This window comes from Canis aureus, chromosome 8 (genome assembly GCF_053574225.1).
Source record: "Canis aureus isolate CA01 chromosome 8, VMU_Caureus_v.1.0, whole genome shotgun sequence".
In the NCBI taxonomy this organism is placed as follows: domain Eukaryota; kingdom Metazoa; phylum Chordata; class Mammalia; order Carnivora; family Canidae; genus Canis; species Canis aureus.
The window spans coordinates 59,902,465-59,914,332 of NC_135618.1; the positions used below are offsets into that span (position 1 = coordinate 59,902,465).

General features: G+C 53.0%; 2 protein-coding genes across 17 annotated transcripts; one reads left to right on the forward strand and one right to left on the reverse strand.

Annotated features, from left to right (window-relative positions):
• Window positions 1–733: 733 nt before the first annotated feature.
• On the reverse strand, window positions 734–6,411 carry LOC144319323 (putative protein T-ENOL). 16 transcript variants are annotated; one of them, XM_077907266.1, is made up of 8 exons: window positions 6,238–6,411; window positions 5,252–5,418; window positions 4,742–4,838; window positions 4,341–4,491; window positions 3,825–3,855; window positions 3,577–3,634; window positions 2,472–2,578; window positions 734–1,024 (listed from the first exon to the last, which is right to left on the reverse strand). In XM_077907266.1, exons 3-8 carry the CDS (start codon window positions 4,832–4,834, stop codon window positions 973–975), a joined length of 492 nt encoding a protein of 163 aa, XP_077763392.1. In that variant the 5' UTR covers window positions 4,835–4,838; window positions 5,252–5,418; window positions 6,238–6,411; the 3' UTR covers window positions 734–972. The 16 variants fall into 16 exon arrangements, 9 of the variants coding, with proteins under 9 accessions (XP_077763392.1, XP_077763393.1, XP_077763391.1 ...); XR_013385188.1 differs by lacking the exons at window positions 5,252–5,418; window positions 6,238–6,411 and adding an exon at window positions 5,109–5,245 and having other exon boundaries at window positions 3,731–3,855; XR_013385191.1 differs by lacking the exons at window positions 5,252–5,418; window positions 6,238–6,411 and adding an exon at window positions 5,109–5,245 and having other exon boundaries at window positions 3,577–3,662; window positions 3,731–3,855.
• On the forward strand, window positions 5,876–10,326 carry CDIPT (CDP-diacylglycerol--inositol 3-phosphatidyltransferase). The gene is made up of 6 exons (XM_077907262.1): window positions 5,876–6,244; window positions 6,340–6,474; window positions 7,188–7,341; window positions 7,801–7,882; window positions 9,006–9,087; window positions 9,227–10,326. The coding sequence occupies exons 1-6, from the start codon at window positions 6,202–6,204 to the stop codon at window positions 9,370–9,372; spliced, it is 642 nt and encodes a 213-aa protein (XP_077763388.1). The 5' UTR covers window positions 5,876–6,201; the 3' UTR covers window positions 9,373–10,326.
• The last annotated feature ends 1,542 nt before the right edge of the window (window positions 10,327–11,868 follow it).

Here is an 11,868-nt window from a genome sequence, read left to right on the forward strand (position 1 = left end):
TCTTGAACATTATAAGGAATTTATAGCATATTTGTCTAAAGAGTCTCCAAGTTAATTGAGCTTCTCTTAATTCTAATTTTATATTTAAATATAATGAAACATTTTTAGGACACTCAAAAGGACACTGAAATACTCAAAGGAGGCTGAATTTTAGGAGAACATGATGCAAACTGATCTTGATAATAGCCTGCATTCCTGGGCGTTTAGTCCATGCCCAGCATGGTGCTGAGCACTCTGTATGCATTGTGTTTTGAACCCCTACAAGGACCCGTTGAGACAGGGACAATTATTCCCATTACTCAGATAAGAAAACTGAGGCACAGAAATGTGAAAGGACTTCCTCAGGAGGCTGGAGTCAGTGGCCAGATTCTGATTTAAATGCAAACCCACAAAGCTGGCTGTGCTGCCTTCTGGCTAGCAATGGGCGTGGTATGTTCCCTGGGGTGTGATGCCCCAGAGCTCTGAGGAGAGGCCTCAGCACTGACATTGATGGCAGAGGTGGCTTCCCAGAAGCAAAGGTGGACCCTCTCAGATGCCAGAAAACAGGTTAACTGCCCAAATTAAAGCCATTCCAATAATATGGAATATGCCATTCCACCCGTATGCCCACACATCTGGCAAGAAAAAAAAGGAGGAGGTGGCAAAGGAGGAGGAGGAGAAGAAAGAAGGAAAGGAAAAAGGGCGACCCTCTCACACCACCACCCCAGAGAAGCCACTCCAGAGCACGGCCTGGTTTAGGAGGAGGGAAAGACCTGTCTTTTTATTAAAGCCTTGGATTTCTGGTGATGTCCTTGCCAGCTGAGGGTGGAGAGGTGTGAGATGGTTCCAGAACACCTGGGAGGCTTTGGGTGTGATGCTGCTCATGTCCAGGCATCTCCAGCAAACTGAAGTGTTAATGACTTGTGAACGAGGAGCTCTGATGTATGTTCTAGAAGGACACAATGAGGAGGATATGAAAGGCCAAGAGCAGCATCAAAGAGGGTTAGAGTCATCCTCCGGATGCCAAGGTGCTAAGCAGAGCTCCCTAGAAAAGAAAAAAAGCCTTCTGATTCTTTGGACCCAAGGCTCTTGCCTTTTCCTTCTGTCCTTCACCTCTCCATCCAACCCCTATCCCCCACTCATCTCTTTATCCACCTGTCACTCCTCATTTTTCTCCACCATCCATCCATGCAACCATCCATCTATCCATCCATGTGTTTATCCACCCACACATCTACATCATTCTACCCATCCGCACATTCTACTCATCTATCTGCCTGCCTGTCCATCTAACCCTCATTCACTCATCCACCCACTCATCCCTCTTCTACCTAATCACTCAGCCTCCATTTAAATTTCTCAAAAGCAAGGGACTCTGGGCAGCCCCGGTGGCTCAGCAGTTTAGCCCGGGGCGTGATCCTGGAGACCGGGGATCCAGTCCCACGTCGGGGTCCCTGCATGGAGCCTGCTTCTCCCTCTGCCTGTGTCTCTGCCTCTCTCTCTCTCTCTCTTTCTGTGTCTCTCATTAATAAATAAATGAAATATTTTTTTTAAGTTTTTTTAAAAAGCAAAGGGACTCTACTTTGCTCACTTCTATACTCCAGCCCCTATAGCAGTGCTGGCACATATGAAGTGCCTAATGATTGTTCAGTGAATTTATCCATTCATCCATTTGCCTACCCTCTCCAGCCACTCACCCATTCCACTGTTCAACATTTGACCATCTACAATGACCTGTAATTCAAGGGGCAATTCAAAGATCTGTAGGCTTCCATGTTTCTGAGAGGAAAAGTCTCTTGGGACCATGGGGTGCTGCCCAGGGGAGGAGAGGGTATTGGCTCAGGATGAAATTCTCAATAAGTGCCATTTGGGAAGGTGCAGGAAACCACACTATGGGCAGGTAGGACTGCTACAGAGCATCTTGTCCAAGGCTCCTATTTGACATATAGGGAGAAAGGAAGCAACTTGCACAAGGCTATCAGGTTGATAGCAGATTAACTGTGAAGGCCCAGGGCTTTTCTGCTCCTTCAAGCTGCTTCTAATACCAAAGGCTAATCGGGAGAGTTCAAATGTCCCAAAGGCACTAGAAGGCCAGCTCTCTGAGGTGAAGAACGGTGCCTTGTTCTCAGAGGCATTATGCCATTGGTCTTGGTCATAAGCACTTGAAGTAGCAGCCCCAGAACTGACTATCCATAAGATCAGGTGGACCCAGCACATAGTAGACACTCAATAAACATCTGCTGTCAGTTCCTTCTCTGCCTTCTTCATGACCCTCTCTCTCCTCCTCCACCAACTCCTTACATGAAAAGACTCTTCAGGACTCCAAACCTCAGAGCCCTCTTCTTTCTTACTCTGCCTAATCCTCACCCCCCGGGAGGCAAACACACATCCTTCAACTGCCAACTCTCTCCAAAATTCAATGTCTATCACCAGCCCAGACATCTCCGGTGAGTCGTGAGGCCATGTTTCCAACTACTACATGGTATTTCCACCTGGTCTTCCCATTGGCATCTCCATCCAAAGGTGGGGAGCAGGGTTGCCATGCTCCTAGAAGGCTGAGGAGGCTGGTATGACTGAAGAGGGGAGGCAAGGGGAGCAGCTGTAGATATTGAGAGCAGAGAGAGACAGTGGGCTGGGGGAGGAGAGATGCCTTGGAAGTCACTGAAGGACTTTGGCTTTTACTCTGAAACCGGGAACTATCGTGGAGTTAGTTATCGTGGAGTTAGAAGCGTGACATCATCAGACTTAAGGCAGTCAGAAATGAGGGGGATGGGGGTGAGGGGTCATCTGATTTTCTCTCCCCCCACACCATTTCTACTCAGTTACCAAACTCCGTTTTCCTGGTCTTTGTTTCTCGAATCTGCCCCTCTTCTCATCTCTACTATGACTATGACAATCCAGGACCTGATCATCACGGGCTTAGTCTCTGGGCATGATTGCTAACTGGCCTCCACCTCTGATCTCCCCCTTTCCAGCTCGCTCTACCCCCAACCACCAGAGTGACTGATCTAATTTTGTCTTTCTCGGATCTCTTCGGTGACTCCTGATCTTAATAAAGCATGCATAAGGTCTCTGAGTAGACCCTGGCTATCATGCCTGTGTACTCCAGCAACTAAGCTACCTCTGATCCCACCTTCTCTCCCACCTTAAAACATACACAGGCACACTCGCATTCACTCTACTGAAACTCACCTCATGTCTTTGCTCATACAAAGCCCTATCACTTGGAATACTCTGACCAACCCACTTTTTACTGGAAGATTGTTTCTTTAGGTGTCGCCTCTGCCAAGAAGCTCCATGATTCCTTTCCTTTCTCTTCCAACCGAGGCTGAGATCAGCACTCTTCTCACTGTATCCACTTCTATTACAGGCACTGAGCCATAATACATTGTAATTGACCATCTATTGACTGGCACCACACTAAACTGAACCCTTCAAGGGCAGACTGTACCCTTCATTTCTGGATCCCAAGCTCCTAAAACAGGGACTGGCATATTCTGTGAACTCTAAATGTTTGGTTAAGACTGAATGGCCTTAAAAAAAAAAAAAAAAAAAAAAAGACTGAATGGCCTTGCCATTCATGGACTTGGTACAAACCTTGTCACGAGAGGATGGCAGGAGGTGTGTCTTGGTGCAGGTACGGTTTCTGTCAGAACTAGAGATGGCAGAGGGAAAGGGGAGGGCTGAGAATTCTAAATTAGACAATCAGAGCAGAATAGAATCGGACTACGTGGTTTAAAAATCCCCCTACCCTGCTAGGATGTTGTCAAACCCTCGCTCTCTCCCCTCCAGGCTCCTCATCCTTCTCCCAGGACAAAGGGCATCTCCCTTGAAGCTTCACTCACCGGGTATCGGTGCCTCGGGTCTTGAAGAACACTGGAAGTAGAGGCCCCAGTCAGAGAAATTATTACCCCCAGAGCCAGAAAGAGATGTGGCTAGGGAGGGAGGTGCTGAGGTGCTCCTGGCCAGCAGTGAGGGGTGGGTACTGGGTGAGTTGGGAGGGCAGGGAGCACCATGCTGTTCAAGGACTAGCTGTGAGGGACAACTGGGTGGCTCAGCGGTTGAGCCCCTGCCTTCGGCCCGGGGCGTGATCCTGGAGTCCTGGGATCGAGTCCCGCATTGGGCTCCCTGCATGGAGCCTGCTTCTCCCTCTGCCCGTGTCTCTGCGCCCCCCCCCCTCTGTGTGTCTCTCACGAATAAATAAATAAATAAAATCTTAAAAAAAAAAAAGGATAGCTGTGAGATGGGACAGATGGGCACAGATTGCTAGAAAGATCAGCTGTGGTTGGGAGCTGTTAAGGACTGGAACTAAGGGGACAGTAGGGTCTCTGGACACAATGGTCCTGAAGTGGGGGGGTCACCATGTTTGGATATCTGAGTCCCTTGGTCTTGTGTCTGTTTTTCCTTGATGGGCACAGAGTTCATGTGGCAGCCAGCGATAAACAAGGCCTCATTGGTGAGTTCTGTGCTGATCCGGGTCAGGAATTCTTCAGATCGGGATAATGAAACCTTCTGCAAAAGGGGAAGTCAGAGGGGCTCAGTTCATGGGAGTCCTGGGTCTGGGGGCTCCCAGGCTGGGAGCTCCGGGCCTAAGGAGTCTGGCATCGTCTTGAGATTTGACAGAGACCGCACTGGAGGTGGGGGGCTGTCTCTGAGGACTTCGGGGCCAAGTGCTGGAGATTATGCACTCAGGGGTGAGGTTAGAGTCTCAAGGCTGGAGATGTCAGTGCCCCTGGTCTAGGGGCTCCCCACTTCAACTCACCCCCATGTTCACCGGACCTCCATCCAAGGGAGTTGCAGCTTGGGACATCCTGCTGCCCTTTTTATCCTCATTCCTGGTAGATGTGGATTCCATCCCCCTGGAAACAGGCAGCCCCTGTGTTTAGGCTGAGAAACCAGAACACTTTCCCCAAACCCATCCCACCATCGTTCCTCAGGGCCAGATTTTAAATAAGGCCTTTAGATGAACCATCCTACTGTTCAAAAAAAAAAAAAAAAATTGTTGCTTTAAATCTTACTGGGGAAGGGAGTGGGGTGGGAACACCCACAGCAGTCGTCTTCCCCCCACTTCTCCCACCCGAGGCACCTCCCAAGACCAGACAGCTCTCCCCCCACCCCCCATCCCCGACCTGGCAGATGAGTTTAAATCTTAGACAGGAGGGAAACAGGGAAGGCTAAGGAGCCCCTATTTAGGGGACAGGGGAGTAGGAGCTGGAGAGGAAAGCTGGAAAGAGGGGCCCGGGGTGGTGCTGCTACCCGTTGCTATAAAAACCTTGGTGTCTGCGGACGTTCTGCAGCCCCGTTGCCAGGATATTAGGGATTCTAGAACCAAAGGCGTGGGCCGGGGTGAGGGGGGGTGGTCATTTTCCCAGCTCGTCACTTTCGCTCCTCTGGCCTCAGCTCCACCTCGCTGGGTATGGTGACCCCAGCACCAGAAGTCTGAGAAAGGGGAAAATCCCCTAGGGTGATGCCTGGGACCTAATCCTCCTACCACTAGGGACGCGCGAGGAGCAACTCCGCCCTCGGCCGCCCTCCAGCCTCTCTAGCCGGCCTCTCGCTGCCCGAGCCGGCGGGAGCAAAGGAGACCCGAGAGGGGGCGGGGCCGAAAACACTGTGGCCTGTACCAAGTAACCTTGCCTCTCGGGGAGGCACCGACCCAGGAGGGCGGAATGTTTTCTCCTTGTCTCTGTCTCCAGGAAGCTGCACCCTCCGGAGAGGGGAAAAGAGAAGCATTGGCCGCAGTCTTCTTCTCTTTTGACACCTCCTTCTCGGTTCCCTCCTTTGCTCGGCGCCGAGGCCTCTCTGGCTCCCTCCTCCCCCAGCGCTTTGGTACACACCGATGGAAAGGGGCGGAGGGAGGAAAAGGAAGCGGGCAGGTCTTAAAGGGGCCGCAGCCATTTTTAGGCCGCCTCTTCCCCCACCCCCCCTCCTCCTCCAGTTTTGCACGCCCGGCTCCGCTGGGGCGGCAGGGGCGGCCGCTGGAGGCGGGAGGGCCTGCCCGGGAGGAGGGCGGGGTGTGCGCGCTCCTGCTCCCGACGCACCTCTGGGCCGGCCCGTGCCCCGGCTGGCTGCGAGCCCTAACACCTGGGGTCGGGCGGGGACGGCGGGGGCCTGCGCGCTGTGGGCGCGGCGGCTCCGCGGGGGGGAGGTGAGGCCGCGCGGCGAGGCTGGGGCTCGGTTGCCACCTCCAGATCGGGCCCGGGGCGATCGGGGGCCGCCGCGATGCCAGGCGAGAATATCTTCCTGTTTGTGCCTAACCTCATCGGTGAGTGCTGCCCGCGGCTCCGCGCCGAACGGGAGGGCGAGGGGCCTCGGGCAGGGTCGCTGATCCCGCCCTGTCTGCCCCGCGTCCATCCCAAGGTTATGCCCGGATTGTCTTCGCCATCGTTTCTTTCTACTTCATGCCGTGCTGCCCCCTCACGGCCTCCTCCTTCTACTTGCTCAGCGGACTTCTGGACGCTTTCGATGGACACGCTGCTCGAGCCCTTAATCAAGGTGACAGACACCTCCTGCCAGCCAGCCTTGAGGCCCAACCACCCTCTTACCCCCCTTTCCTGCCTCCTCGGGACCTGGGGCTGGCGGGAGCTCGGTAACCGCAGAGCCCCGTCTCTCCCGTCTCTGTCGAAAGCAGAACAGAATGGCCCACTTAGGTATTAGAAGGGATTTAAGCTGGCTGTGGAGAAGAACTTACTGGTAGGGTGTGGGGTCACAAAACTGGACATGGCAGTGCCAGAGGTCTCCCAAGAAAAATCCATTCAACAGGTGTTTACGGGGGGTCTGCTGCCTGCCTGGCACAACTAATAGGGGTTCCAGAAGCCGTGTTTAGAGGGAGAATGGAGAGGGAAGAAGAATGGTTTCTGGAGGGCAGATTAATTTTTTAATCTGTTCTCCAAACCCACCTGCAAGACCTTCCCTAAGACCAAGTGGGCTTATCTTGAGCTCTGGACTCTTGGTTTCCGGTTTGGTGAGCTGTGGAGTTAGCTGTCTCCTGCACTGCTCCCGCCCGCATGCCTCCCCATTTCCTGCCTTAGTGACCCTTGCCCATTGATCTCACACCCCACTGATGGCAGCAGCCTGTTTTTCTCCCCGGGCAATGCCTGCTGGGCATTTTTTATTTTCTTTTAGATTCTGCATCAGAGTGACACACCCAATATGGTTCCTTTCATAGACCCTTGGCCCCTTCCCGCCTAACAGTCCTGGTTTTTCAGGGACCCGGTTTGGGGCTATGCTGGACATGCTGACGGACCGCTGCTCCACCATGTGTCTGCTGGTCAACCTGGCCCTGCTGTACCCACGGGCCACCCTTCTCTTCCAGCTCAGCATGAGCTTGGATGTGGCCAGCCACTGGCTGCACCTCCACAGGTCTGCAATTCTGGAGGTGCTGGCCGGCTAAAGAAGACACCACAGTGGGGAGGGGTGAGGCTATATGGGGTGGTGTCTGGAAAGGCCTCAGGCTTCCTGGGGGGAGGGTCTCCCTCTTAGCTCTGCTTTGTTGAAGCGAAGCCTCTGTCTATGGGGTCTGATCCTTTTTACAGGTAGATTAAGCATTCCCTGAAACTCCTCTCGCTGGAAGGTAGAGAATTACAAATAGATAACAGCTGGGGGCTTTGGAATGTGGTATTTCAATCCCGACTCTGCTAGGTAATTACCAGCTAGGTAGTTGTGTGGCTTTGGGCAAGACGTGGGTTCTCAGCTGGGCCCCACCGCCACCTCTGTTCAATAGGGGCAATCCCAGTACCTACTTCATGGGGGTTGATAGGGGGATTAGATGGACATTAGCGGTGAGGAGTACTCATGGATTCTCCCTGCTTTCTCCTTAAGCTCTGTGGTCCGAGGCAGTGAAAGTCACAAGATGATTGACCTGTCTGGAAATCCAGTGCTTCGCATCTACTACACCTCCAGAGTGAGCATCTCCCGCCCTTCCCGTAGTTCCTCGAATATGCCAAGGCCCTGGCTGAGCCCTGGTCCTAGGTTAGGAGAAGCACAAAGAGGGACAAACCGACCCAGGGGAGACTTGGGGGAGAGGCCTGTAAGCTGACTTCAAGGAGGGTAGGATAGGTGGGGAGGGTCTGTGTGAATCACTGCCCAAAGCAGAAGGGAGGGAGGGAGGGAGGGGCAGAGAAGCCAGATTGGCCTGCGGAGCCAGTTCTCAATAAGCCTGAGGGTTCAAAGGAAAAGCTTCAGGCTATGTGGACTTTATTCTAGGAGCACAGATTGTGTCTGAAAGGATTTTTTTTTTTTTTTGAGATTTTATTTAGGGATCCCTGGGTGGCTCAGCGGTTTGGCACCTGCCTTTGGCACAGAGCGTGATCCTGGAGTCCCGGGATCAAGTCCCACATCGGCCTCCCTGCATAGAGCCTGCTTCTCCCTCTGCCTGTGTCTCTGCCTCTCTCTCTCTCTGTCTCTCTCTGTGTGTGTGTCTCATGAATAAATAAATAAAAATATTTTAAAAAAATAAATACAGATTTTATTTATTTATTCATAAGAGAAGGAGAGAGAGGCAAAGACACAGGCAGAGCGAGAAGCAGGTTCCCCACCAGGAGCCCAATGTGGGACTCGATCCTGGACCCCAGGATCATGCCCTGAGCCGAAGGCAGACACTCAACCACTGAGCCACCCAGGCGTCCCTGAAAGGATTTTTTTTTAAAGATTTTCTTTATTTATTCATAGAGATGCAGAGAGAGAGAGAGAGAGGCAGAGACGCAGGCAGAGGGAGAAGCAGGCTCCATGCAGAGAGCCTGACATGGGACTCGATCCAGGGTCTCCAGGATCATGCCCTGGGCTGCAGGCGGCGCTAAACTGCTGTGCCACCGGGGCTGCCCCCCTGAAAGGATTTTTAAAGAGAGAAGCAATACTCTGAGATTTCTCTCACTCTCGCTCCCCCCGCTGTACCCCTATTTCCCAGTACTGCCCAGGTATTACCCATCCACAGAGGGTTCTGGACCCCATCCCTTAGCTGGACAAGGGGCAGCACTGCCCCGCCCCGTGCGCCCCTTGGTTAAGCAGCCCTTTTGCTGTTTGTACAGCCCGCTCTGTTTACCCTGTGTGCTGGAAATGAGCTCTTCTACTGCCTCCTCTACCTGTTCAATTTCTCCGAAGGACCTTTAGGTAGGAGGCAAGGGGCTGGGCAGGAGGGAGAGGGGGGGCTGGCCTGGCCTGGGGTGATGGAGGCCTGAAGGCTGCAGGCCGCTGGCCCTCGCCCTCACCTGCGCCGTTTTCTCTGTATCACCCATGCTCCCTTCCGCAGTTGGCTCTGTGGGTCTTTTCCGAGTGGGCCTCTGGATCACCGCCCCCATCGCGGCGCTCAAGTCCCTCATCAGTGTCATCCACCTGGTCACAGCCGCCCGCAACATGGCAGCCCTGGATGCGGCTGACCGCGCCAGGAAGAAGTGACCCCGGAACCTCCAGCCCCTGGCCGCCCACCTGCCCTGGGAGTCTCGCTGGGCTGCGCGGCTTCCCTCCCCCTCCCGCGAGGTCCCAGGCTCACGTCTCCCTAATGTGTTGTCCGGCCTGCTGGGAAGAGGGTCAGCCTCTTTGGTGATGCCACGTTCTCTGAAATCCTGAGGACCAGTCCCGTCCCCACCGCCGGGATTCCCAAGGACCTGGACTTCGAATCGGGAAGGATGCTCAGGAGGCCCCACCCCTACAGGCAGTGCTCCTGGAGCATCAGGAGGCCTGAGGACCCGCTGGGGTTGCACTTGCTGGCTCAGCCCAGGGATCTGGCTCGGCCTGAGATTTTAGGGACACTTGAGTGAGGAGTAGAGGCCGGGTTTCTCAAAAGGGAGTCAGACCTGTGCCACTGGCCGCAGGAAGCCTGTAGTACCACGGCCAGGAGAGAAGGGCCGTGTAATCCTTTCCCATCCCAGACTCCTGTGTCCAGTCTGTCCTGGCTGTGAAAACCTCTAGAATAGGGGGTGTACTGGGGGAGGGGCTTTATGCTCCAGGACTTGGTTTCCTTTGAGATACTGTTGGACCAGGGCCTGGTTCAGGGGAGCTGGGGAGAAGAGGAAGCTCCATCTGGATGCTTTTCTTCTAGTTGTTTACTGACCCGGCTCTGCCCTACGTGGCTTCCCACCCCCTCCTGTGAGGTCCCAGTCTCTCCTAATTCCACTGTGACCTCAGAGAGAGGCCCTCCCTGCCACCCAAGCTCATGCCCTGTCCTTGCCCACCTGCTTTATTTTCTTTATTACATTGTCACTGGCTGTCTCGATTTATTTGGATACCTCACATTTTCCACCCCCACCAACACTCTGAGGGGACAGACTTTTCTTGTTCCTTCTCTCTCCCCACCATGAAGATTAACCTTCACCTGGCATATCATATTAATAAAATTCATGAACAGATCAACTGGTTTCTCAGAGTGTGGTCCTTAGCGCCCCTGTGGATTATTTCTTAAAGATTCATCTGCTTAGACCCTCTGTGCCAGACCTTTGGAGTTGGCATCTCTAGGGATGGGCTCACAAGTCTGCAATTTTAATAAATTCCAGGTGATTGATTCCTCCCCATAATGTGGAGAATCACTGTTCTGTCTTAAGCAGTCTTGGAGCACCCATTGTGTCGTAGACATTGTTCTGAGCATCTGTCCCTAACAGCTACCCCTGCCATCTGAGCTTTCTCTGCTGTCTGGCACCAGCTTGCTTTTTAAGACTATATTCAGCTTAACCATATGCCAGCTCCTGTGCTGGGGGTTCTTTGCAGATGTTACTCATTTCGTCCTTATAATAGCTTAGCCAGGAGGCCCTTGTGTCCCAGGGAGCTGAGATTTAGCAGCTGGGTTTTGAGCCTTGACTCCTGAGCTAGGCCCCTGACTTGGTCAGCCCTCTTGGAGGTCACAGGGCAGCCATGGGGGAGATGATAATGCACTTCCTGTGGTGCTGGTGGGGAGATGGGAGAAGAAAGTCCTGGAGCACTTAGGTGTTGCTGAAGCGGGTAGGTATCCAGAAAGCTGGTGGGGATTGGGCGGAAAGGGTTAATGTACAGAAGAGGATTGATTCTCAGCTGGGAGAATAGGGAGGCCAGAGAGCATACTGAGCAGTTGCAAAAATGGAAATTGACCCAAAATGGAAACGGATCGATGTGCCTAGAACACTGAGGGCTGGGAGCTGGAGAGCTGGTGAGAGGTGGGGCTGAAGGCAGCCAGGGCAGCCTGAGGAGTCCAGTTTGGACTTTAGCCTGAAGGCCACGTGGGGCCACTGAAGGGATCTTTTGAAATAAGAGGAAAACATCCAGATGGTGAGAATATGAAATCATATGCATTACAAAAGGGTGACAAAGTCTGCCACCTTAAACTCTAACTTCTTCCCAGCTGTGGGCACTGCTACTCATTGCTTTTATATCTGCCTAAATACTTAACATCTACATGTACATATTTCCATATTTTCACACTCATTCTATACAGATTCTTTTTTAAGATTTTATTTATTTATTCATGAGAATACACAGAGAGGAGAGAGAGGGGCAGAGACACAGGCAGAGGGAGAAGCAGGCCTCATGCAAGGAGCCCAACGTGGGACTCGATCCAGGGTCTCCAAGATCACACCCTGGGCTGCAGGCGGCGCTAAACCGCTGAGCCACCAGGGCTGCCCTCTATACAGGTTCTGTTCTGTTCTCACAAGCTACCGGAGTTCCAAGTGCTTTTTGCGTGCCTGCATCCCTCATTTCACCTCACACCCATGCTGTCCTGTGTATTGAACAATACGGCAAGCCTTTTATTGTGCCTATTTTCCAGAGAGGAAATATCAAGGCCCCCAGAGCCTGTACCCTTAACATTTACCATACATGGCAGTCCATGCCAGCTGTCTGCTTAATGGTGGCACAGAATTCCGTTATTTCTTGGTGATCTCTCTCTTCCAGCCAGATGCATCCTCTGAGCCCTCGCTCAAACCCCAC

What these genes read in the sequence shown, in the direction of transcription:
- LOC144319323 (XM_077907263.1), bottom strand. Translation starts at nt 5,101, where the DNA reads ATGGGGGGTGGGGGGAGAGCTGTCTGGTCTTGGGAGGTGCCTCGGGTG. An exon ending in ACCCGAGGCACCGATACCCG is followed by an intron (nt 3,635 to 3,824) that starts GTGAGTGAAGCT and finishes TGCCATCTCTAG; the next exon opens with TTCTGACAGAAACCGTACCT. An exon ending in TGCCATCCTCTCGTGACAAG is followed by an intron (nt 2,579 to 3,576) that starts GTTTGTACCAAG and finishes CAATATCTACAG; the next exon opens with CTGCTCCCCTTGCCTCCCCT.
- CDIPT (XM_077907262.1), top strand. Translation starts at nt 6,202, where the DNA reads ATGCCAGGCGAGAATATCTTCCTGTTTGTGCCTAACCTCATCG. An exon ending in TGCTCGAGCCCTTAATCAAG is followed by an intron (nt 6,475 to 7,187) that starts GTGACAGACACC and finishes CTGGTTTTTCAG; the next exon opens with GGACCCGGTTTGGGGCTATG. An exon ending in TTTCTCCGAAGGACCTTTAG is followed by an intron (nt 9,088 to 9,226) that starts GTAGGAGGCAAG and finishes TCCCTTCCGCAG; the next exon opens with TTGGCTCTGTGGGTCTTTTC.